The sequence below is a fragment of the Ceratotherium simum genome, chromosome 26 (genome assembly GCF_057802395.1).
Source record: "Ceratotherium simum simum isolate JZ-2026a chromosome 26, ASM5780239v1, whole genome shotgun sequence".
NCBI classification, from domain to species: domain Eukaryota; kingdom Metazoa; phylum Chordata; class Mammalia; order Perissodactyla; family Rhinocerotidae; genus Ceratotherium; species Ceratotherium simum.
In genome coordinates, this window is record NC_141925.1 from 771,124 (window position 1) to 793,943 (window position 22,820).

The 22,820-nt window shown below is 64.9% G+C and overlaps 3 protein-coding genes across 4 annotated transcripts; 1 reads left to right on the plus strand and 2 right to left on the minus strand.

The window, feature by feature from the left end:
• The first annotated feature begins 3,852 nt into the window (after nt 1–3,852).
• On the plus strand, nt 3,853–6,975 carry MSLN (mesothelin). Its single transcript, XM_004438223.3, has 10 exons — nt 3,853–3,937; nt 4,561–4,604; nt 4,703–4,802; nt 5,080–5,279; nt 5,357–5,512; nt 5,613–5,755; nt 5,833–5,960; nt 6,292–6,386; nt 6,626–6,812; nt 6,887–6,975. The coding sequence occupies exons 1-10, from the start codon at nt 3,853–3,855 to the stop codon at nt 6,973–6,975; spliced, it is 1,227 nt and encodes a 408-aa protein (XP_004438280.1).
• A 437-nt stretch (nt 6,976–7,412) lies between these two features.
• Nucleotides 7,413–14,933, minus strand: LOC101398893 (mesothelin-like protein). The gene is made up of 15 exons (XM_087449187.1): nt 14,918–14,933; nt 14,302–14,422; nt 13,165–13,285; nt 12,076–12,161; nt 11,793–11,919; nt 11,523–11,713; nt 11,065–11,155; nt 10,682–10,823; nt 10,117–10,304; nt 9,883–10,038; nt 9,690–9,817; nt 8,915–9,045; nt 8,747–8,841; nt 8,254–8,509; nt 7,413–7,790 (listed from the first exon to the last, which is right to left on the minus strand). The coding sequence occupies exons 1-15, from the start codon at nt 14,931–14,933 to the stop codon at nt 7,549–7,551; spliced, it is 2,091 nt and encodes a 696-aa protein (XP_087305313.1). The 3' UTR covers nt 7,413–7,548.
• Nucleotides 14,934–18,287: 3,354 nt separating this feature from the next.
• On the minus strand, nt 18,288–22,710 carry RPUSD1 (RNA pseudouridine synthase domain containing 1). 2 transcript variants are annotated; one of them, XM_014793601.2, is made up of 6 exons: nt 22,582–22,710; nt 21,797–21,986; nt 21,598–21,721; nt 21,365–21,467; nt 21,126–21,227; nt 19,100–20,608 (listed from the first exon to the last, which is right to left on the minus strand). In XM_014793601.2, the coding sequence occupies exons 2-6, from the start codon at nt 21,976–21,978 to the stop codon at nt 20,187–20,189; spliced, it is 933 nt and encodes a 310-aa protein (XP_014649087.1). In that variant the 5' UTR covers nt 21,979–21,986; nt 22,582–22,710; the 3' UTR covers nt 19,100–20,186. The 2 variants fall into 2 exon arrangements, with proteins under 2 accessions (XP_087305451.1, XP_014649087.1); XM_087449325.1 differs by having other exon boundaries at nt 18,288–20,608; nt 21,598–21,986.
• Nucleotides 22,711–22,820: the final 110 nt, after the last annotated feature.

Sequence of the window (22,820 nt, forward strand, 5' to 3'; positions counted from 1 at the left end):
GCACCAATCCCCCTCCAAAACCTGCCGACTTCTGTTCACTCCCCAGAGCCCTCGGGGAATCAGTTTTTTACCTTTTGTCCAGAATCTTTCAGTTGTGATCTGTAGACGGGACTTTTTTTAAGGCACTCACTCCTCTATTGACTTCTGTAGGTTGATTCTTGTACTCGGCAGCCTTGCTGAGTTCTGTATTAATTAGGATTTGGTTTGACTGCACATAATAGAAAACTCAGCCCATGGAACAAGGTTCGGACGGGGCAGCTATAGGTACCCGGTTTGGCAAACAGAAACCTTTGCAGGCACGTGAGGCAGAGGCGGGTTCCATATGGGGAACCCCTGTTCACAAAGTCATCGCAGGGGTTGGGGGAAGCGAGGAGCCACCGGGGACTCTGGCTGCAAGGCCGCACCTCAGAGGCTGGGGTCAAAAGTTAGGAATCAGCATGCAGACACTGGCATCTGGCCAGTGCAGAGGCGCACAGTGTCCACCCCCGCTGGCCAGCGGCCACAGCAGCAGGAAGGTGGCCCCCACCCCCGTCTGGATTCCCCAGGGCAGGTGGGTTCCCAATGGCCTCACCGTCACAGGGGACAGTGCGCTCGCTGGAGCCACCTCGGCTCAGATTTGCCTCCCCTGACCCCTGGGCTCTTCTAGCCCCCTACCTGACCACGTCAGGCCACGGTGACGTCCACGCCATGCTGCCGTGAGCCCAGAACTCGCTCAAAAGAAGCCACACTGTGCCTGACGCTCCTGGGAGTCACGTCCTGGCTGAGCGACCCCCACCCGGAATCTCTGGGCCTCAGAATCGGCGGGGTGGCCTGTGGAGACCCCATCACGGCGCCAGCTGGGAGCCCGCCCCGTGTGATGGTGGCCACTCTGCTTCACTGGCCTCAGTTTCACCTCCTGAGGAACGGGAGGCTGCTAGCCTGTGAAGCAAGGCCTTGGCTCCCAGCACGCGTCTGGTACCTGCCAGTCAGCCTGGCCAGAGCGCCGCCCACGTCCACCCAGGGAGGCCCGAGAACTCCTCACCCCTGCGAACCTCCTCCTCCCAGGGGGCGGCTCCTCCGCGGGGTCTCCACCCGCACATTCCTGCGGCATGAGCAGTGCCACTCCCCGCTGCCCGGCGGCCTCATCTGTTTCCCCTGACAGACGACACACTGCCGGGCCCTGACTGCTCCACTTCCAGCTGAGGAAACTGAGGCACAGGAGGCTCAGGTCTGGTCGATCACCCCGGAACACCAGGGTCACCACGGACAGGGCCTGCTGGGAGCCCGGGGAGGTGCCTGGGGGCACTGGGGGATTTCCTGGGACCTAGGGGTCTCCCAGGACCCAGCCCAACGTCCAGGCACATGAGGGCTGCCTCACCCGTGTGGGGTGGGGACAGCGGCTCCTCAGGGTCTGGGTGGTGAGGGAGGACACGCCTGGGAGGTGGGGGCGAGGACACCTCCTTCAGCACCTCCAGCCAAGCGGCTCTGGGGGTGGAGGGCAGGGATTAGACCGAGGCTGGTACTGGGACCCAGCCGGGAGGGCGTCCTGGCCGGCCCCAAACGAGCAGGCTGAGGGAGGCGGGACAATCCCTGCCCCCTGCTCCCCATGGATGCCCCCTCCCCAGTCCCCACTGCACTTGGGAAGCAGCGAAGACCCACCCCCCCACCCCTCCTCTGCTCTCCTCAGAGAGCAGTGGCCTCAGGGTCAGCTCTGCCCTAGCCCCAGCTGCTCCTAACATGCTGTGTGACCTCAGGCTGGCCGCACAGCATCTCTGTGCTTGGGGAAGACTAAATGATCCTGTTTCCAAGACCCTAAGCCGGTAATCTGCTTCCCGCCTGCCCTCACAGAGAGGCCTGAGGTTGGCAGGGAATGTGGTCTGACTTTATTGTCCATCACATGAGGACCAGAACTTGGGGACCGAGGTTGGGCTGGGGGGGCAGATTCTGCAGGTGCGTGGGACAGGTGGGGCAAGAAAGAGCCTGGGCCAGGCCAGTGTCCTGCAGTTGTGTCCCTGCCGGAGGCTGTGAGCTCGTGACTCTCAGGCTGGGGGAGGAGCTGGCCATTCCTCTGTCACAGACATAGCCACCTCTACCTCACATTCCACTCTGAGGAGCTTGTGGTCCACTTAGATCCCAGACCCCACCTGGGGCATAAAGGGGGATGGCTATCGCCCTGGTAGCAGGGCAGGGGCAGGAGGGCAGGGACAGAACCAGTCCTTGCTGTGGCCAGACCCCACCGCCAGGACCCTGGACAGGGCCTGAATCTTTCCTGCTGCGGCGTGTGCCAGCGTCTGAGCAGGACCCAGCGTGCAGTAGGTGCTCTGCAAGTGTGCAGGTGGTTAATAAGCGACAGGTGACCAGGTAGACATGGTCATGCAGTACTCAGGGTCAGAGATGGGACCATCCCCAGTGCCTTCCCTGTCCTGCCCCCGCTGGGACCCACTAAACTGGCATTTAAGACAGGGAAGCATCAGAGTGGCCTTGCATAGTGAGATGGAGTCCGGGGACTGTTCCGTGTCACACAAGAACCCGGCTCAGACCTGTGGAAACGGGCATGACTCCTGCAGGTCGCACCTGGGCCACTTGAGCACAGCCCTCAGTGCCTCTGTGGCCCCTAAGTGGCCTTCCTGGGGGGTGACATGCAGATTCCAGGGCCCACGGCAGCCCCTGCCTGGGGAGCTGGGGTCCCTGGTTCTATGGGGCTGGGGTGGGAGGAGGTTCTTGCCTTGCCTCATCTACCCCAGGGGCGGGGGCCCCACTCCATTGCCCATTTTCTGGTCTGGGCCTGGCAGCGGAGGGAGGGGGCCCCCTGGGGCTTCAGCTCTCCCCAGGACACTCCCTGTGGCTGGGCTCCTTGCCCAGGTGAGAGATTGCTGAAGCATGAAGTGCACCTCCATTTCTGAGCAGGGTGGGGCCCACAGGCCAGGAGTGAGGACTAGTGGGGAGGGGATGGCTCTGCTCCACCCGCCCACAGGTGGCCCACAGGTGGACTCCCGCCGTGGGCCTCCCTGGGAGGGGCGAGTGTGGAAGGTGGTTTGATCTCAGGCAGGCCCCACCCTACCCCAGGGCAGGCCGCCTCTGGGAGTGGCTCCCCACCCACCTCCCCACCCTACACTGGCCCACAAAGCCCCAAACCCCACTTCAGAATGTGCCCTGGGATCTCCCCAGAATGCCCATTCACCACCCCACCGCCCCACCCAAGGGGCTGGTAGGTGGGAAGGGGCGTTGCCTTTGGGCACCCTCCCAGGCCTCTGTTTCAGGAGGGGCCTCAGAAGGGGAAGCAGGAGGGCAGGTGGGCCCCACTGGCCTAGTCCACCTGGCAGGGCCCTGGGTTTGCACAAAGCCCAGAGCCGTGGCCAAGGATGCAGCAGGGTGGAGAGGGGAGGATGGCCATGCCCCAGGTTGGGGGGCCACTCTGCACAACACCCAGCCCTGAACTGCTCAGTCCCCCGGTGCAAATAGGGAAACTGAGGCCAGCCTGAGCCAGAGGCAGCCCTGCCTCCTTGCACTAGACTCTCCCACCCTGCCCTGCCCTGCAGGGAGAGGGGATGGGCGCCAGCTGCCAGCTGCCCGCCTGGGCTCTCACAGCTGGGGGCCGGGCTGACTCAGACAGCAGAAGGGGCCGGCTTCCTGGACGGGAAGGGCCAGGTGGGCTGGCTGGTCCTGAGAGCAGGGCTGGAGGCGGCGCAGACGCCGCAGGGGCCTGAAAAAGTTTGACCTGGGACCCCTCAGGCCCTGAAACCCCTGCAGCCCCACAAGGCTCTGCACTGGCGTAGGGCAGGGGCGTGGGTAGGGGGAACGGGGGTGGGGTGGGTACAGAGTTCCATCTTGTCCAAGTGGTGGGGACATCAGAGTGGCTGTCCTCCACAGATCATGGCCTTGCAGACTGCTCGACCCTGCCTGGGGTCCTGCAGGACCCCCACCCACAGCAGCCTCCTGCTCCTGCTTCTCAGCCTCGGTGAGTAATGGGGGTGGGCTGCCACAAAGTATGAGGGCCAGGGAGCATCAGAGGGCAGCCGAGGGTCCTTAGGGGGTCAGGACTTTAGGAAAGGCTCTAGCTGCCCCATGCCTCCTCCCCTGGCTGGGGGCAGGGACCCCCACCTGGGCAGGTGCCCTGAGTCCTAGGCAGGTGACTCGAGTCTGGGGCAGGTGTCTCGAGTCCCGTGCAGGCTGTCAGCCATGACTCTGCCCCCAGAGGTGACTGTTTCTGGCACCCTTGCTGGACCACTGTGCCCCCAGGATTGGAGGCTGAGCCAGGGCAGTGATGCGGGCTCAGGCCAAAGTGAGGGTGTGGGTGGGATGGATGTCTGGCTGCCCTGAGCAGTGAGGTCGCAGGAGGATGTGGGAGACCTGGGCTCCCTGGTGGGGTGCAGGCTTCTGGCCTGGGGCATGGTGTGGTGGGCTGTGACATCATGGGGTGCAGGGTCCGTAATCCTCTGTTGCCACATCTGTGGGGTTTGTGTAAGACCAGGGGCCAGGGAGGGGCCAGCTTTGCTCCTTCCCCTCCAGGGTGGGGCCCTGCAGCAGGCACACCCAGAAGCCCTTGGCCATCCCTCGAGCCTTGTGCCCCCTCTGCTGCAGGGTGGGTGCTACCTCCCGGGGCCCAGGCTGCAGACTCAGGACTGGTAAGGTGCCTCTGGGGTAACGGAAGGGTTTTTCCTGGGTGAGAGTCCTTAGATGCCCAGCCGCATGCGGCTCAGCCACAGCCCTGCTCTGTCGTCAGGGCATCATGACCCCGTGGCTGCAACGCCCCTCCTGGGACCTGTCCTGGCAGCGGCCTGAGCTGACTGCCATCCTCCCAAGGGCGCGGCGGAGCACAGAGAGTGAGCATGGCGCCCAGTCCCGTCAGGCGTCAGGAGATCTGGGGGTGGGGGCTCCATTGTGGGGTCTCACCTGCCCCCACCTGTGGCCCTTCCTGGCTGCTCAGCTCATTCAATGGTCACAACTTTGAAAAGTGGACAGAGTTGCCCCATTTTGCCAGTGGGTAAACTGAGGCCTGGAGAGGGTCATGTGTTGCCCAGGGTCTCACTGAGGGTGTGGGAGGAAGCGGAGGCTGACGGGAGAAGCCCACCTTCACCGACCCCCTGCTTGTCGCTGCAGAGAAGGCTTGCACCCTGCGCCAGAAGACTTGCCCCCCGGGGCGGAATGTCACAGTGGTGGAAGAAAACCTTGTCTTCTACGAGGAGTGGGAACTGGAGGCCTGTGTGGATGGGGCCCTGTTAGACGCTCAGATGAACCGGGTGAATGTGATTCCCTTCACCCACCAGCAGCTCGAAATTTTTAGGTGCAAATTGAACGAGGTAGTTCATCCCTCGTGCCCCACCTGCCCCTGTGCTGCAGCCTTCCCCAGCCGCCCTCACGGCCACTCCCTCGGTAGGTCTATCCGCAGGGGTACCCCGAGTCCCTGGTCTGGCGCCTAAGGTACTTCTTCTATGCGGTCACCCCTGAAGACATCTACAAGTGGAGTGTGACATCCCTTGAGGTCGTGAAATATCTGCTTAAAATCAGCAAAGGGCGCAAAATGGATGCTCAGGTGACCACCTGCCAGGGGAGTGCACAGGGTGTGAGGTTGTGCAGGCCTGGAGGGGTATGTCTCTCCCTGCCCTAAGGCACCTCAGGGGCCCCTCCCACAGGTGGCCGCCTTGATTGCCCGCTACCAGGTGGGAGGGGGCCAGATGGACAAGGCCACCCTCGACACCCTGGCTACCTTCCGTCCCACCTACCTGTGCTTCCTCAGTCCTGAGCAGCTGGGCTCCATGCAGCACAACGTTGTTTGGTGAGTCCGGGGGTCTGTGGGTGTGGCGGGCACGCTCTGCTCTGAGCTCACTGCCCAGCCCCACACTGCCTCTCCAGGGCGGCCAGGCCCCAGGACCTGGACGCGTGCTGCCCACTACAGATGGACGTCCTCTATTCCAAGGCCCGCATCGCCTTCCAGAACACAAGCAGGTCCGAATACTTTGCGAGGATCAAGCCCTACCTAGGTGAGCCAGGGAGGACACGGGGGTGTGATGCCTGAGGCCCCTCCGTCGGTGCTGCCAGGCTCTCACCTCACTGGGCTGCCTGCTGGTGGTGTGATGGGTGGCCAACATGACCTTCGCCCCTCCAGTGTGCAGAGGCTGAGACCCTATGACTTCTGACTCTGCTCAGGCACTCAGTCGTCTCCAGCCTCTCCCCCGACACAGAGGGTCAGGTGGTCACCAGACACACCTAGGGCCCAGGAATTCCTTAGGAAGAGGGAATCGGAAAAGGAAGTGGGCTTCTTGTAGCCTGTGGTCTGAGGGTGAGACTGAGGGGTGTTCTCCCCGAGGGCAGGTGGGGCCCCCACGGAGGACATGAGGGCTCTCAGTCGGCAGAACATACACATGGACACGGCCACCTTCAAGAAGCTGCAGACAGAGGCCCTGCTGGTGCGGCCGCGGGAGGGGCGGGACCGTGGGGAGGGGCCACAGGGAGGGGTGGGGCCCTGGGAGAAGGGCGGGGTCTTGGGAGGGGCCCCCCATTGAGCCTCCACCAGCTCCAAAGTCTGGAGGGGCCAGGCCACGTCTGTGCGTGGGGGAAGCACGGGGTGGTTTGGACACAGCGGAGCCCAGCAGCCTCCTGGGGGAGAGCAGGGAGACCCTGACAGCCGTCCTGGGGGCCCTGACAGCCGCTGACCATTGCCGAGGTGCAAAAACTTCTGGGTCCCAACCTGGCGGGCCTGAAGGCTGAGGAGGGGAACAGCCCCATTCGGGACTGGATCTTCCGGCAGCCGCAGGATGACCTGGACAGTCTGGGTCTGGGGCTCCACGGCGGCATCCCCAATGGCTACCTGGTCCTGGACCTCAACTTCCGAGGTAGGCTGGGGCGGCTGGCTGGGTGGGTTCGGGGCAGAGCAAGGTGGAGGGTCTGAGTCACCCCCTCTGTGCAGAGGCCCTCTCGGGGGGCGCCCACCTCCTCAGACCTGGACCTGTGCTCACCGTGATCACAACTCTGTTTCTGGCTGTGACCCTGAACTGAGCCCACGGCTCCAGACGCCCCGGGACTCGCGCCTGCTGTGGAGACCCCACCTGGCTGGGAGCAGGCCTGGGTGGTCCCTGTCTGAGGGGACTGGAGCCCAATAAAAGAGGATGCGTTCCCCCTCTGCAGAGGTGCCCTGTGGTGTTCAGAGGACGGCTGGGAGGGCCCTGACGGCTGTGACCTGGAAGGCGGGGCGCCTGAGTTGCAGCCCCTCCTATTTGTACTTGGACAGGGGGGCCCAGGCGGGGGGGCCCTCGGCACCTTCCCAATGCTGTTTCCATTGCCTGGGCCTCCCCCCGAGGCCAAACAACACTCCAGGTGGCTTCTGATGACACTGACGCTCCAAGAGATGGCAGGTGGGAGTCCTGTTCCTGGCTAAGGGGGTCTCTGTGCCCCTCCTTGGGCCCACCGCAAAGGGACACAAACAGGAAGACGGCCTTGTTCTTTATTCAAATCAGTCAGCAAGGTCAGGGCCACGGAAGCCCCTCCCCAGACCCAGTTCTCCTTCTGAAGGAGGCCAGAGGGCCGGGGCTGGTGACCGGGTGGGTTGCAGCTCCCGCTGGGCCCAGGTCCTCAGTCCAGCTCCAGGTCCTGGGAGCTGGGTGTGGGTGGGGACCAGCCTTGCAGGCCCCCAGGATGTGGGACATGGGGCAGGCGTCCAGCTCTGCCTACCAGCCCCAATTTTCCTGCGTGTGGTGCCAGCGCAGTGCCATCTTTGGAGGCCATGGTGCAGGTGCCCCGATACAGCAGCCACAGGAGGCTGGAGGGCAGGGCCACAGCAAGTGGCACATACCCCACATGGGCTGGTGGGCTGCCTGTAGGGGGAACATGGAGGGAGCACCCGTCAGTCCCAGCTAGGAGCCCCCCTAGGGCTGTCCCGGCAGCCTCCCAGGCCTGGGCAGCCCCTCCCTCTGGGCTCAAGGCTCACCCCGTCCCTGCAGTGGGCAAGGCCAGTGAGGACCCCCATTATATCTACTCTTCTGGACCCCAACAGGGATCTCAAAACTTCCCCCACCCCCCACCCCCCACTCTCTGCTGCTCAGCTGGTTTTGGAGGAGGTGACTGTGTCCTTCAATACCGCAGCGGGCGATGAAGGGTGAAGCCAGTGTCACCTAGCTGTTACCCGAGGAGGCAAATGGAAAAAGAGTTGGCCCACAGAGCACGAGATTGGGCAAAGGCAAGGAATTAGTCACAGTCCGGGGTCCACAGAGGCCCGGGGCAGACAGAGCAGAGGCGGGGGATGGCCTGCGAGGGGGAGGGCGGGGTGCAGGGCCGTACCTGAGGTGGGGGCATCATTCCCGGGCTGGCCTGAAGTAGGGGCTAGATGGGGTGTCCAGGGGGTGGTGTTAGGGGACCCAGTGGTCGGGTGGGCTGGGCCGGTGGGGCCGACGGGGTCCGGGTCCAGGCCCAGCTCACTGAGGGCTGACCTGTTGAGGCTGCGGAGCCAGGAGCTGATGGTGGGGTGGCTGCGTGCCTTCTGCAGGTCCCCCACATTCTGGCCCAACAGTGTCGTCACATTGCCAACACTCAGGCTCTGCGAGAGAAGTGAGGGGGCCGTGGGGAGAGGGACGGAGGGGCCCACAGGGGCGGGCTCTGGGGCCGAGGGAAGACTCTGCAGGGCAGTGACTAACCTAGGAGAAGTGAGCCGGGATCCACACTGTCTGCACACCTCTGACTTTGGGGTGCTTAGGGCCTGTGGACCCGTGACCTAGGGCTCCCCTGGCTTGGCCAGCCGGCCCCGCTGCCTGATGGGGCCGCCCCCGGGGCCCACCTGCAGCACGCGGGGGTTCAGGTTGGTGAAAGTGTCGATGTCCATGGAGACGTTTTCCTGGGCCAGGTGCTGCAGCTCCTCCACGGGGGCACCGCCTGGGGGCCGGGCAGTGGTGAGGGGGGCGGGGGCTCCAGAAGAGGGGTGCCCATACACAGGGCAGGGGCTCACCGAGGTAAGGGCGCATGAGGTGGTAGTAGGCAGCCGTGGTCCTCGTGCTGCCAAAGGCCTCACGGGCCTTGGCGTAGAGCACATCCTTCCGGCTCTGAGGGCAGGAGGAGATGTCCAGGGCCCCGGCCAGCCTGGGGATGGGGCGAGGCTGACGGGCAGGCTGGCAGCCCTTCGTCCCCCAGTCGGCTGGGACTGGCTCTCCCCAAACCACAGCTTCCCTCTTGCCCCCTGTGCTGGGCTGAATAGTGTCTCCCAAAATTCATGCCCACCCCAAACCTCTGAATGGGACCTGACTTGGAAATAGGGTCTTTCCTACTTTTGGATGTATTCGATTAAGATGAGGTCACACTGAGTTAGGGTGGGTCCTAGATCTAACGACTGGTGTCACAGAAGAAGGAAATTTGGACACAGACACAGCCGAGACAGCTGTGTGATGATGGAAGCAAAGACTGGGGTGATACAGCCACAATCCAAGGGGTGCCAGCACCAGCAGAGGCTGGAGGAGGCAGGAAGGAGCCTGCCCTGCGGGTTTCAGAGGGAGCCCAGCCCTGCAACACCCTAATTTCAGACTTCCGGCTTCCAGACTGACAGAATACATTGCTGTGGTGTTAAACCACTCGGTTTGTGGTCCTTTGTGACGGCAGCCATGGGAAATCCACACACCCTCGGTGATCTGGCTGGGACCCCCTCCTGAGCCTCAGTTTCCCCCACCCTCCTGGCTGAGGAGTGAAGGGGACTCCACAGCATGGGTGGGCGAGTCGCTGGGCGGGCTCACCGGAACTCCGAGGGCCGGATGGCCTGGATCTGTGGGGGGCTCATCCAGCAGAGACGGGAGCCCCCGATGGCCACCAGCAGGGCGCTGTTGACAGTGCCGTTGTGGTCCAGGAACTTCTGCAGGACAGCCTGGGGGCGGGCCTGGGGTCAGCAGGGCCAAGGTCAGTGGGCCCCCCCGCCCCCGCTGCCCTCACCTCAGTCTGGTTCTCCAGGGCCACGTCCGAGGCTAGCAGGGCCACAACCGTCTCTCTGGACGTGATGTTCCACTGGCTGATCTCCGCGCGAGAGTAGAGGTAGACCAGCGAGGTGATGCGCCGGAGCTGCTCCTCGGGGACACCGCCTGGGTAGATCTGAGGCAGGAGGGGGGTCAGGCCACACTGCCGGTGCCCACCCACCCGCCCCCTCCTGCGGCCAGGTCCTCAGCGCACCCTGGCCAGCTTGGCCTTGACCACGCGCTGGCACTCGGCGGGCAGCGGATGCTGCAGCAGGGGGTCCAGGTTGGCCCTGAGCACGTGGCTGCCCAGGCAGGACTCGAGCTGCGAGCAGTCATAGCGCACCAGGAAGAGGTCGTCCTGCAGCGTGGCCGCCGTGATGTCACCGTGGATGCAGTGTCTCCCTGTGGCCCGGGGTGGGGTGGCGGTGCTGATGGCCCGACTGGTCAGCCACAGCCCGAGCTGACCACCGAAGCTGACTTCGGGCCCCACTTCACTCCTGACCTGGACCCGCCTTGACTGTCTCCCCAAGCTTGACCCCTAGCTAAGAACCAGCCCAGACCAGACTGAATCAACCCTGACCTTGACCTCAACTCCCAACCCGGCCCTGGCCCTGAAGTCCAGTCCCACTGGACTCAGACCCCCCCAGGCTGGACACAGACTCCTGGGCCACGCTCGGGAGGTCCAGCAGCAGGTGGGGCTGTGGCTGGGTGCCCTCACTCTGGGTTGAGGAGCCCAGAGCAGAAGGAGACACAGCATCCCCAACGGTAGCCAGACTGACCTGTTCCCCGCTTGGGCCTCGAGGACACCGACTTGGCCTCGGCCTCAAGGAAGCGGGTGACGAAGCGCCTGGCATCACGCTGGCTGAGCTGCCCTGCCCGGCACGCAGCCACCATGCTGCTGAAGAAGCCCAGGCCCACGGCCTGGCAAGGAGGACATGGACGTTCCAACCCCGGAAAGGGGCCACCAGGGGACACCTGGTCCCTCCTCCCACCCCACAGACAGAAACTCTGTCAGGGAGTGACTGGGGACACCTCTCGAGCATTGGAGTGGCCAGATGGCCGACCCTCAGGCATGGACGGGCTGGTGGAGGGTTAGCCGGACACTTCTCTCCATGTCCACAGCCAGCTCCACTGCCCCCCCCGACCCGGGGCACTGTCCTACCTCCTGCACCTGCACCCACAGGCCGGGGCTGACGTAAGTGGCCAGGGGTCCCAGAGCCTGCAGCCCTTCCAGGTTCCAGGAGCCAGGGGGCCTGGTGTGCGGGAAAGGAACAGTGTGTTGGGGTCGGGAGCAGTGCCCCAGTGCCCTGAGGCTGCCTGCCCCTCCTGAGCACATGGTTCCCATGGCCCGCCCTGCTGCGGACACTCGCCTGCCTAGCAGAGACCCACCCAGTGCAGGTGTTGGGGCAGGGGGATTGCAGGACCCAGTCAGTGGGGCAGCACCCCCAAATCTGTGCCCCAGAGGCGGCAGGGTCAGAGTGGGGCTGTGAGCTGGGGTCAGAGGTCAAAGGTCAGCAGGGCTGTGGACATCAATGATCTCCTGGGCCAGAACCCCAGGCTGTTTCCTGTCTCATCTCGAGGAAGAGAGGCCTGGGCAGAGGGGACGGGGCCCCCACCCACCCAAGCGTGGTCCTCCCACTGGCCAGCAGTGTGTTGAGGGCGGCTTGCTGGGCAGCGGTCAGCCGGGCGCAGCGCCGCAGGTTCTGCAGCACACGAGGGTCCAAGGCCATGATGCTGGACGTGTCCATGTCGCACACCAGGATCCCAAGGAGCAGCAGGTCAGAGGCGCTGAGCTGAGGGCGGTGCCCTCCCTGTGGGACAGCAGGTCAGCACCAGCCTGGCCTCACTGCCTGTCCACCTGTCCTGTCCCAGCCGGCCCGCAGTGCCTACCAGGCAGGCCAAGGCTGCGTGCCCCAAGGCGGCCCTCTGGTCGGGCAGGTTGGCCAGCAGCTCTGTGTGACCCTGGGCAGCGCGGCGGATGAAGGCCCGGCAGTTGGCTTCCCTCACCTGCGTCAGGCTGCGGGCAGGTGGGGTGCTGTCGGGAGGGTGGGGGCCAGCCGGGGATCCTGCGGGGTGACCCGACATGCCCCTGGGGAGCTGGGGTCCCCGGGATTCCAGAGGAGACATGCTCAGCCCGCGCCGGCCAGACGTTGGGCGGGGAGGGGCCCCTCACTTGTAGAAGAGCAGCAGGTCGGCGGGGTGCAGCGAGAAGTCCCCCTGGAGGCCGTGCCGGGCGGCTAGGTTGGCCAGGCAGCTGAGCTGGGCAGAGCGGGCGGTGAGTTACTGCCTCGTCCAGCCTGGGGCTCACCCAGCCCCTCCTCTCTGCCATGTCATCCTCCCCACAGTGTGGGGCCTGGGGTCAAGCCCCCTGCGCGCCTCTCAGCCCATCCCCTCCTCCCGCCTGCTCACCCTCTGTCACCTGGACTTCACACCTTCCTCCTCCTGCTCAAGCCCCACATCAGAACCGGTCTCAGAGTGGGTCAAACCCAGCCTGAAACCCCCACCCCGGGATTCAGGCCCTCTGCCCACCCCAGCCCCCATTGCACCACAGTGGCTCCCTGAGATTCTGCTCGTCCCAATGCCACCCTCGGCCTAGACTTCTTGGCCAGCTCGGCCTACTTTGGGGTTCTTTCAGATTTATTACTGGCTTTAAACTAATTTCATAATGAGACAAAACAGCAGCTTTTCTTCCTTTCTTCCTTTTTTTGAACCCAGGGGCTGGCGACGTGTGGGTCGGCTGGGGGTTGAGGTGGTTCAGCCGGCCCCTCTGGTAGCCCAGGTTGGGGAGAGGCCAGCAGGCTGAAGATCCAGCCCGGGGGCCCAGAGGACCCACCCCAAGGGGGCAGGAAGGGGCCTGCGCTGGCCAGGTGGACAAGCCCTCACCCCAGCCAAGAACAGGAGGCAGGGGGTCTGCGGGCAGTTGGCTAAGAAGTCCTGGACTGTCCAAAGTGGCCACTGTGGAGAATCACCAGAGAGAGGAAAAGGCCAACCTCAGAGGGCCAGACTTCCAGTCACATCGGGGCCGACCTAAGAGAAGGCCTCTTAGGCGGCTGTGAAATTGGCAGGTTGGCTTAGAGACAATGCATGCAGCGTTTCCAGCACAGCCTTGTGCTCCAGGAGAGCTCACTCCACGTCCCGCCCCGCAGTCCTGGCCCTTGCTGGCCTGTGTCCTCTTGGGGGGATGCCCTCCCCTGCCCTTCTCCTGGGAGCCCGCCCTTACCCTCGACTCTCCAGCCCAATCTTGCCAGCTGCGGCTGCCTACCTGCCAGGCTCTGAGGAAGACCTGCTGTGACGCCATCCTCCTGATCAGAGCCGAAAGCTGGTCCCGGGACAGCTGCCTGGCTGGCTGGCACCAGAATCCTTGCAGGAGGGAAGTGTTGGCACTGGGCAGAAAGGAGGCAGGCAGTGAGAGGGCAGAGGGCAGGGCGGGAGGGGCAGCCTAGACTGCAGCATGCGGGATGGAGGTCAGACTCCCCAACACCAAGGAGGACACAGCAAGTGTGGCTGGCGCAGCCTCGACGAAGCAGGACTCCTGCTTCACTCATCCACTCACTCACTCACTCATTCCCGTGAGCCCCGGCTGGTCCCAGGCTCCGAGCTGTGAGCAGGACTTAAACCTGGCCCCTGCCCAAACTCTGGGTCTGTGCTTCCTCCCGAGGCTGGTCCCCGCCAGCTCTGAGCTTGGGCAGGCTCAGAGATCCCAGTGATGGCTGAGGGGTTGGAAGATATGTGGCCTGGCCACCTGCTGGTCATCCGCAGCCAGGCTGCCTCCTTGCCAAGCCTTCCTCATGGTGCGAGTCTAATAAATCTGTGCATAGGCAGGGGTCTTGTGGGGCTTTAGCCGAGCCTGTCTGGTCCAAGTCAGGCCTCCAGCCCCGCCTGACTGGTCAACTGATTGATCAATTGATTGACGGCCGATCAGTGACCTCCAATCCCCTAGGAAGGGGAGGATGGCTGAGCCCATTCATGAGATCCCTGGATGGTACACAGAATAGAGAGTTCAGTCTGGGGCCTGAGAGGGTGGCACAGCCTCAGGGCAGAAGGAAGGAAGCTGAGAGGCCTCAGGAGGAGAAGCCGCTGCCCACCAGGCCAAGGGGGGCAGTGTGAGAAGTGAGGGGTCTCCTGGGGACCCCGGCCTCAGCCAGCTGCGATGGCCACGTGGGCGGGACCCTGATGCAAGATGCCAGCTGCTTTGTGCCTTCTTGGGGCAAGGTGTGTGAGTGACCTGGGCAGGCAGGGCCAGGCCCCCAGGTCTGAGCTGGGAGGTGGCGGCCCTGTGAAGGCCACATCTGGGCCATCATGCACAGACCCTGGAGATGCTTCCCACCCCAGCCTGGCCAGCGAGTCAGCTTCAGGAAACTCTGTGGACTCAGAGCCGGCAGGGGGGGCCTGCACTCACCTGGCCCATAGGTCGGCCCTGCTGTCATCCAACCCTCCCTGGGAGAAGCCCTCGGCCTGGGGACGAGAGCAGTGGGCATTGAGCCACATGAGGAGGGTGAGGCCCAGGCTCACCAGGACACCTGGAACAGAATGGGCCGTGAGCAGCCGCCGGCCCCACAAGGCCGAGTCCTGCCCGGTGGGAACCCCTGTGTGGGAGCGTCCAGCGCAGGTCTGCCCAGGGCCTGTGACCACCCCAGCACAAGACCTCGGGTTCACTCTGCCCTCCACCCCTGTGCTGTCCTTAGTCTGAGCTGGAGGCCCCAAGCAGAGGCCCTGGGCTCGGCCACCACCTTCTCCTGTGCCCTGGGTGGCTCAGCCATTTCTAGCCAAGGCCTCCCCTTGTCCCCACCAGGACCCCTGGGCCCAGGTGCTTCATCTGTGCCCTCCCCCCTTCCCTTCCCTGACCCCCATTGTGTGTGGGGTGCCTGGGGCAGGCTCAGGAGGATGGGGTGGCCGGAGCGGGAGCGCCCTCCATGTCTGCCTTGATGTGGAGGGTCCTGCTGCCCGGGGTAGCCTGGCTGTGGGAGCCGCCCCAGGGCCCCAGATGCCCTGTCTGTGAGGGGGAGCCACCTCACCTGCTTGGGGGCCCATGCCTACGCGGTGTAGACGGGTCGTTCTGGCAGGAAGGTGCCGGGGTCACGGGCAGCAGGTCCAGGACAAGCTGGAGAGGACACAGAAGGTGACAAGGCTGGCCCCACTGCCTCCCCCGGCCCGCCTCAGCTGTGTGGCACAGAGAGGGAGGCCCCATCAAGGGTCACACAGGACAGGCACCCTGCAGGGCAGCCAACCCCTCGCTCTGTCTTTGGGAAGGCGCGTGACCCCACAAACAATGCGTCTCTGGAACAAAAGGAGCTGCTGGAGGGGGAGCCGGGCCAATCCTGGGGCCTCTCTTATCGCAGGTCTGGGCTCAGGGGACCCCGCAGGCTGTGGCGTCTCCAATGAACAGATCTCCAACAGCTAGCGGGGAGGGGGTAGCAGTCCCAGTGAGGCCCCGCAGGCAGCTGGGGGAGAGGCCTGCTGGCTCCTCGGCCTGGCCCGTGCGGCCCCGTTTTCACCCCTACCCCTGGGTGGCCCAGGCAGCGCCCTTCCCTTCTCCTGGCCTCAGACCCGGCCCCAGGCACGACCCACACCGCAGACCCCTGGCGGAGACCAAAGCTGTGAGGCTTGGGGACGCGGGTCCCATGGAGGTGAGGGGCGTCAGGAGCCAGGCCCACGCTGCCTGCTCCTGGGCACAGCTTTGTACAGTCTGATGGCTCGGGGTGCCTGGGGGCTCCGGACTCTCCACGGACCGGGAGGAAGACGGGGGGGTACTGCCCCAAGCAGGGGGCAAAACAGAGGCTCCGAGGGGCTCAGCTACCTGGCCAGGGCCACATAGAGGCCAGAATCGAAGCTGGAGCCCTGTGGATCCGGCTGATGGTGGCCCTCGCCCCGGGCCCTGCCCCTCACCTGAGTATGAAGACTATCTGCTCCCGGGCCCGGCGGTGGCCGTAGTGTGCAAGGGGGTTGTAGACCAGGCACCAAGTGCTCCCAACACCAGCGAGCCTGTCAGCCCCTGCAACTGAGCACTGGGGCGCAAGAGTGGTGCAGGGTGGGGGTGCCAAGGTCCCCGCTCATCTCCATGCCTCACCTGGCACCCTGCCCAGCTAGCTATCCACTCCTGCAGTGACACCGGGCAGACAGACTTGGAGGGGAGGGGCCAGGGCTGTGCCAGGTGACGCTGCTGTGTCAGCCTCTGGGGGCCCCAGGCCCAGCGGGCACCTGCTCCCCAGCCCCAGGGGAGCAGGAGGCTGAGCTCACAGTTGGCGGCTGCCCAGCGCACACCCCTCCCCACTGGGGGTCCCGGCCCTGTGGTGTCCTCACCCTGAGGGTGGTGCCTGTGTTTGTACAGGTGCACGTCTGCATTCGCCGTGTGTGCTGGCGTGTGTGAGCACATGTCTGCGTGTATCTTTGGGCCCAGGAGCACACACGTCTACATGTATGTGTGATGTGTGTGTGTCCCCTGCACGGACATTAGGCACACGTGGATCCGATGTGGCGCCTGGGTTTAGTGACGTGTGTGGTGGTGTCTCTCTCGTGGGTGCTGGAGCACAGAGCTGGGTGTGCATCTCTACACACGGGTGTGCCATGGGGTGGGGAGGGCGTGCAAGCACCATGGGGCCCAGGAAGGGGGCAGCTCCGCCGAGTGGGCCTCTGAGGCAGAGCAGAGGTGTGACTGCAAGAAGGACTTCCCGACCTGCCTGCTGGGCTAGAAATGAAGGCGTGCCCACAGAAGACTCTTCCCCAGCTAAGGGGGACAGGGAGTGGGTTGCCCCAGGCTGACCTCCCGCCCCAGCCTCGGCTCCAGCTCTCACCACCTCCCGGGAGAGGCACAGCCCTGCTTGACGGAGCCCGGAGGCTTCTGGGATCTTGAATCCCCACGGAAGGGGTCAGCTGCTGAACAACCGCCGTCAGCACCACAGGACCACGTGTGCCCAGAGCCAACACCACGGCCAAGCAGAGACACTGATCTGGCTCCTGGACGGGCTCCCGCGAGTCCAGCCACACGGTCTAGAGCTCAAGGGCACCCCGGAGCCTGTGGTGACAGCCTCACCGCCCCGGAAACTTGTCCAGCGAGTCTTTGTCCAGCTGGCCCAGGATGGACCTTCAAAGGCCCCTTGGCTACCAGGAGAGCCAGCTCAGCTGTGGACAAGGTTCCAACTGCTCCACCTGGCAGGGCAAGTGGCAATGAGGCTGGGTGACTCCCAGAGTCTGGAGAGGGATGGGGTCCCAGGGGGCAGGGTTGGGCGAGGGTCCCACCAGAGCAGTATGAGGGTCACCCTCAGCCCCAGCACTGCCCCCTGAGGCCAGCCCGTCAGGTCCACCCAGGCCCCAAACACTCGCCTGGGAGCGAGTTTTGGCTGAGGGCTTGCGGGGGCTCTGGTTGCTAAGGGGCCTGTGGGGAGGGGGTGTCACTTGGCAGTGGGGTCTCCACCCACCCCAGGGCCCAGGCTGGGCTGGAGGACACTCTTCACAGGACAGCGGGGGCGGGAACAGAAGGAAGCCAGCGAGCTCAAGAGGCCAGACGTTGGCCAGCTCCACTGTGGGCTTGACCCCCAGGGCAGCCCCAGGCCCAGGCTGGACAAATGGCCACAGCAGCAGAGAGCCACATGGCCTGCCTCACTGAAGCCGCCCTGGCTCGCAGCACAGCCAAAATACCAGTCTTACAGACGAGAAAACAGACCCAGAGAGGCTGAGCCACTTGCCTATGGCCACACAGTGGTGAGCGTGGAGCGGGACCAGACCCCGCGGCTGGGCTGGGTGGCTGTGTGTGCTCCTGACCTTCCAGCACCCCTGGGGGTGGTGCCCCGCCAGCACACGGGCCCCGCGAGCTCGTCCATCATGGGCCTGCCTTTGTCCATGCCGAGCGCCCCCTACCCCGAGGGCCTGCCCGGCCCTCCTTGCCTGAGGAAATCCTCTTCGTTGTCCTCTTCCTACAGCCTCCAAGCCTTGCCCACCCATAGGTAGGGTGTGGGGGGCAGACGGGCTGGGTGCACCCCAGGGGCCAACGGGATGGGGGGAGGCACCCCACCTGTAGTCTGGACCTTGGTGGCCGGTGGGCGGCTCTCTGGGTCCTGGGGAACTCGAGGAGCTGATGGGGCTTTTCAGAGGGAGGAACCAGGCTGAGGGGGAACAAACATGGACTGTTTCCCAGGGCAGCACCTACCCCTGGGCTGCCCGTCTGCCCTTCCACCCTGCCTTCCCTTCCTCCGTGGCTGCCCGTCTGTCTGTCCAGTCCATCCATCTTCCTGTCTGTCTTGTCGTTTGCTCTGCAGGCTCAGCCCATGGGCCCCACGCCAGACCAGTGTGTCCAATTCGTGCTCTGTGGCTGGTCACGCCTGCCCTCTGCTTCCCCCAAGCCCCACCCCAACCTGGAGTCCCCCCCTGCAGACTGGCAGCTAGGGTCCTCCCCAAGGCCCTGCCTCAGGCCACCTGGCTCTAGAAGGGTGGGGACGGGGGGTAGTAGGCCGTCCTTGGCCCCCTAGGTTCACCCGGCAGCTTCCTGGGACCTGGGCGTGGGGGAGACAGTGGTGATGCAAGCCAGCTGCCCTTGCTCCCAGCTAGGAAGGGGCTGGCGTGGAAGCACACGGAGTGGCCCCACTTGCTCAAAGAATTCGACTTTGCCCGTCTCCGTCAACGTGCTGTGAAAGGCAAGCTGGAGAAAGACGATCTTCTGTCTGTCCCAGTGTGAGAAAAACCATTCATGCGAGGGGTGTGGGGGCATGAGTGGCACAGGGTGGGGGGCGATAGAAGCACCCCGTGGGCCCCTCTGCCCCTCCTCCTGTTACACACGAGGAGCCGGACGTGCAGGGAGCAGAGGCTGGGACCGGGGTCTCTGCTGACGCCCCATGGGCAACTGCCTCTGGCTCCATCCCAGCTGAGATCCCCATGACTACAGGTGGGGCCAGCCCAGGGGCACTACAGGGCCTGTCTGTGTGGGCCAGGAGGGGCCCAGCCCAGGCGGCTGTAGGGACATGGCGTGTGACCTCAGACTGGCTGGCGGCCTAGGCACCAGCCTTCCCTCTGCGCTGAGATGGCAGGGGGCCCGAGGGGTGGCGTGGGGTGGGGCAGCAGCTCCATGATGGACCCTAGTTGAAACTAGATAATGCTCCAGTGTTTTTGGCTCGAGGGCTGGGGGTCCTCCAGGGACAGGGCTGACCCAGCTGCTGCCCCGCCACCAAGAGCCCAGCCCCCACATTAGGGCTGCAAGGAGCTCACTGCATGGGGGGGAGAATAAGTCAGCAGCCAGGACCATGAGGTCCACTTTGGGTCCTGCTGGGGAACCTAGGGCTGAGGTCTGCCCAGTGCAGGGAGAGGGAGCAGGGGTCTGGTCCCCCGGAACCCCCACATCAGACACAGTCACAGGATCAGTCACTGATCGTTTATTCTGAGTCCCCGGAGCCCAGCTGTGGCTGAGGTGGTGCGGGCACGTTGTGGGGGAGAAGGTGGCGGCTGGCCACCCTTGCTCCCAGGCTGAAGTCTGATGACCTGTGGCTATCTGGGAACTGCCAGCCAAGCGGTGATGGCAACCGCTGCAGCTGGGGCCCAGAAGACCCTGCAGGAGCAGCACCCACATCAGGCCTGGAGGAGTGGCATGTGTGGCTGGGAGCAAGCAGTGTGGCCCAGAGCCGCCTTGTGTGCAACGCTCAGGACTCGGATTCAGGGGCAGGGGGCGAGACCCACGGGCAGAGTCTGGCAGGAGCAAAGGCACAAGGCGGGACCAGCTGGGCTGGATGGGTCAGGGTCTGCAGGTGAAGAGAGCCCAACCAGCCTGGGGTGATGGCATAAAGGGTCTGAGCAGAGCAGCGAGGAGCAGGGTGCCCTGCAGGGTGGGCTGGGGGCCCAGGAGGAGGCCACCTCAAGGTGGCCTAGGACCCACCTCTGCCTCTTCCAGGATGATCAGGGCAAATTTACAAAAGGGTAAAGGTTTCCGAGGGTGAAGCTTTAAAACAAAAAAGGCGTTTCAGAAAGACGAGCAGGCCTTGGCTTCCCCTGGGGGCCGGGAGGCGGTTCAGTCTCTCAGCCTGAGGCTCCATCCTCCGGAATCGCGGTGCCTGGCTCCCCCTGCTGGCCCCTCTCCTGTGGCTGCTGCAGCCGGGGTGGGGCCTCAGTCCTTGTCCACTGTGAGGCCGCAGGCAGGGACACCCCAGCCTCTGGTGGGCCTTGGGCTCTGACCGGCAGTCCCCATCCCCCTAGGGGTCTCATGCGGCAGGGACACCCCAGCCTCTGGTGGGCCTTGGGCTCTGACCGGCAGTCCCCATCCCCCTAGGGGTCTCAGCCTGCTGCCCCGACCCCAGCCCGGTGCTCTCAGTGGTCCGGCTCCAGCACCCACTCTGACAGCCACTGCAAGCATGAGGCCTGCTGCGCCTCTGTCTCGGGGGGTTTGGCAGGGGGCGATGGGGGCTGGCCCGACCCAGGCAGGGGCATGGATGGACTGCAGGGCCCAGGGCCCTCTTCTGTCGGGTTGGGGGCGGCTCGCAGGGCCTGGATGAGCTGGTCCAGCGGCTGTACCAGACTGTGTGGGCTCCAGCAAGGGTCAAGGGTGGGCACGAAGGGGTCAGAGGTGCAGACCTCCACACACTCGGTGCGTGTGGGGATGCGCAGGTAGAAGGCGTGCAGCATCATGCGGAAGGGCTGGTCCTCCCCGCCTGACGCCTGCCCGTACGTCAGGTCCCCCACGATGGGGTGACCGAGGGCACTGCAGTGCACGCGCAGCTGGTGTGTCCGGCCTGCGGTAGGAGGGGGCCGTCAGGCAGGGCGTCGCCCTCCCTCTCCTGTTCACATCACACCCAGCACCACTCCCTGGCTGCCTCAGAGCCTCATACCACCCCTGGGGACAACAGCCCTGCCTGTTTTCTGCTACAGAGAAAAACATCAGAGGTCAGAACAGGAGTTGACTTCTAGCGTCACCCTGGTGGAGGCAGGGCCAAGGTGGCGCTCGGTCTGCTGGAGAGCCCAGGATAGCCTACCCACTGCCCTCACATCTAGGGGGCTGAGACCCTGTGTGGAGGAGGGGCCACAGGATGTGCAGCTGAGCATGTAAGCTCAACTCAGCCAGCAAAGCTTGCGGCAGCCCCGTGCAAGCTACTCTGCCTCTGTGCCTCGGTTTCCTTTCCTGCAAAACGAGCACACCGCAATGCTCTGTGCAAGAAAACGTGACACCAAGTGTTCACCACACCACTGGCGGGACCCTGCCAGCAGGCAACCAGGGGCCTGGGCAGCTTCCTGGCCCCGCCCTGGACGCACCTGTAAGAGGCCGCAGCAGCACTTTGGACACGGGGTCCCCTGCATACAGCCCAAGCTCCAGGACCACCAGCTCCGTGAGGCTCGGTTTCGGGTTCTCACAGCCTGGGGTGAGGAAGGCAAGCTGTGACGCTTGGCTGGGCCAGCCCTGGGGCCCCAGCCCACTCCAGCCCAGGTCACCTGCCCACCCAGGGTCCCCACAGGGTGATGTGTGCCCCATGGCCCACCCCTGCCCCTCATACCCTGTGTGCCCTCGATGCACATGGTGTGAGCCCGACCCTCTGTGCTGTTCCTGCCGATGGCATAGGTGATGGTCATCTGGCTCTCCTGGACATGTCCTCGCACCTGCCCAGGAAGGGGATACATGCTGCTCATGGGGGCACCCACTACTGCTGGGGACCCCGCCCAACGCCCGGGGCCTGCTGAAGTGGGCTGAGTCAGAGTCCCCAGGCCCCAGGGACTGGCCAAGCCTTACCAGAGCCAGGTAGGCCTTGGTGACACGACGCTCCTTGAAGCACTTGTAAGCGCTGCCTGCGGCTGCCTTGTTCAAGGCCACACAGAGCGCTCCGCTGGTGGAGAAGTCCAGCTGGTGACAGAACCTGGCATGGGGCAGGGGATCAGCCGTGGCTGGACCAGAGGCTGCTGCGGGTTCCCTGTGCCCTGCTCCCGCGTACCTGAACCCATAGTACGTGTCAGGATCAGCCAGCTCGGGGAAGCGGTGCCGCAGCTGCTTCTGGAGGGTCAGCGTCTCCCGCCAGGTCTTGCTGTCGATGCGCACATCCCAGTGCTTGTTCACCACCAGGAAGTCCTGGCTCCGGTACACAATACATAGGTTCTCCACACTGCCCGGCTCCATGGCGGGGCCTGCGATGCAGAGCAAGTGTGTGGAGCCGGCAGTCAGGGCTGCCCAGCTCCCATCAGGAGCCTGCCCAACGGGCACAGACAGCCCCCCACTCCCCAGGCCCCAGTCTGAGACCTACCGTGAGTGTGCACCTACTGGGCCCTTTACTACCCTCACTTTTAAGCCTAGCTGGAGGGTATAAGCTGGGGTGGGGAGTCTGACCAAGATCGGGGGAACCAGGGTTTCTCTGGGCTCCAACTGCGGGGCCTCCCGCCCAGACTCAGGCTTCGAGAGAAGCAGTCTTGCTGTCAGCCCGCCCTCACGGACCTCTCGCAGACACGTTACGGATGCGCGACGGGGATCTTCTCCTGAGTGGGGAGGCGGGGCGAGGAGAAGGACTGCCGCGCCCCCACGGCCGGGGGGCGGCCCAGGTCAGCCGAGCGCAGGGGGGCGCCCGCCCACTCTCGCCCACCCACACCCCCCCACGCAGACACCCCCTCTCCTGCCTCCCCGCCGCGGAAGCCTCCGTCACGGGCATCTGATGGGCAGAGGCCGAGGAGTTCCGAGGGGACCCCGGCTGCGAGCACCTCCCACGCCCCCGCCCACTCCGGAACCGACCTGCAGCCAGACCCCGCCGTCCGGGTCCCGATGCCGCTGCCGGGCCGTGGCTCCAGCCCCCGCGACTCCGCGCCTCGCGACCCTGCCACCCCGGAGCCACCGCTCGGGCCACCGAGCCGCGCCTCGCCGGGCCCCGCCTGTGCTCACGCCCCGCCCACGCCGCGGACGGGCGACCGTGCCGGCCAATGGCGAGCGCCCGGGATCGGCCGCTCCGACGCCGGAGCGAGGGCTCTGCCCCG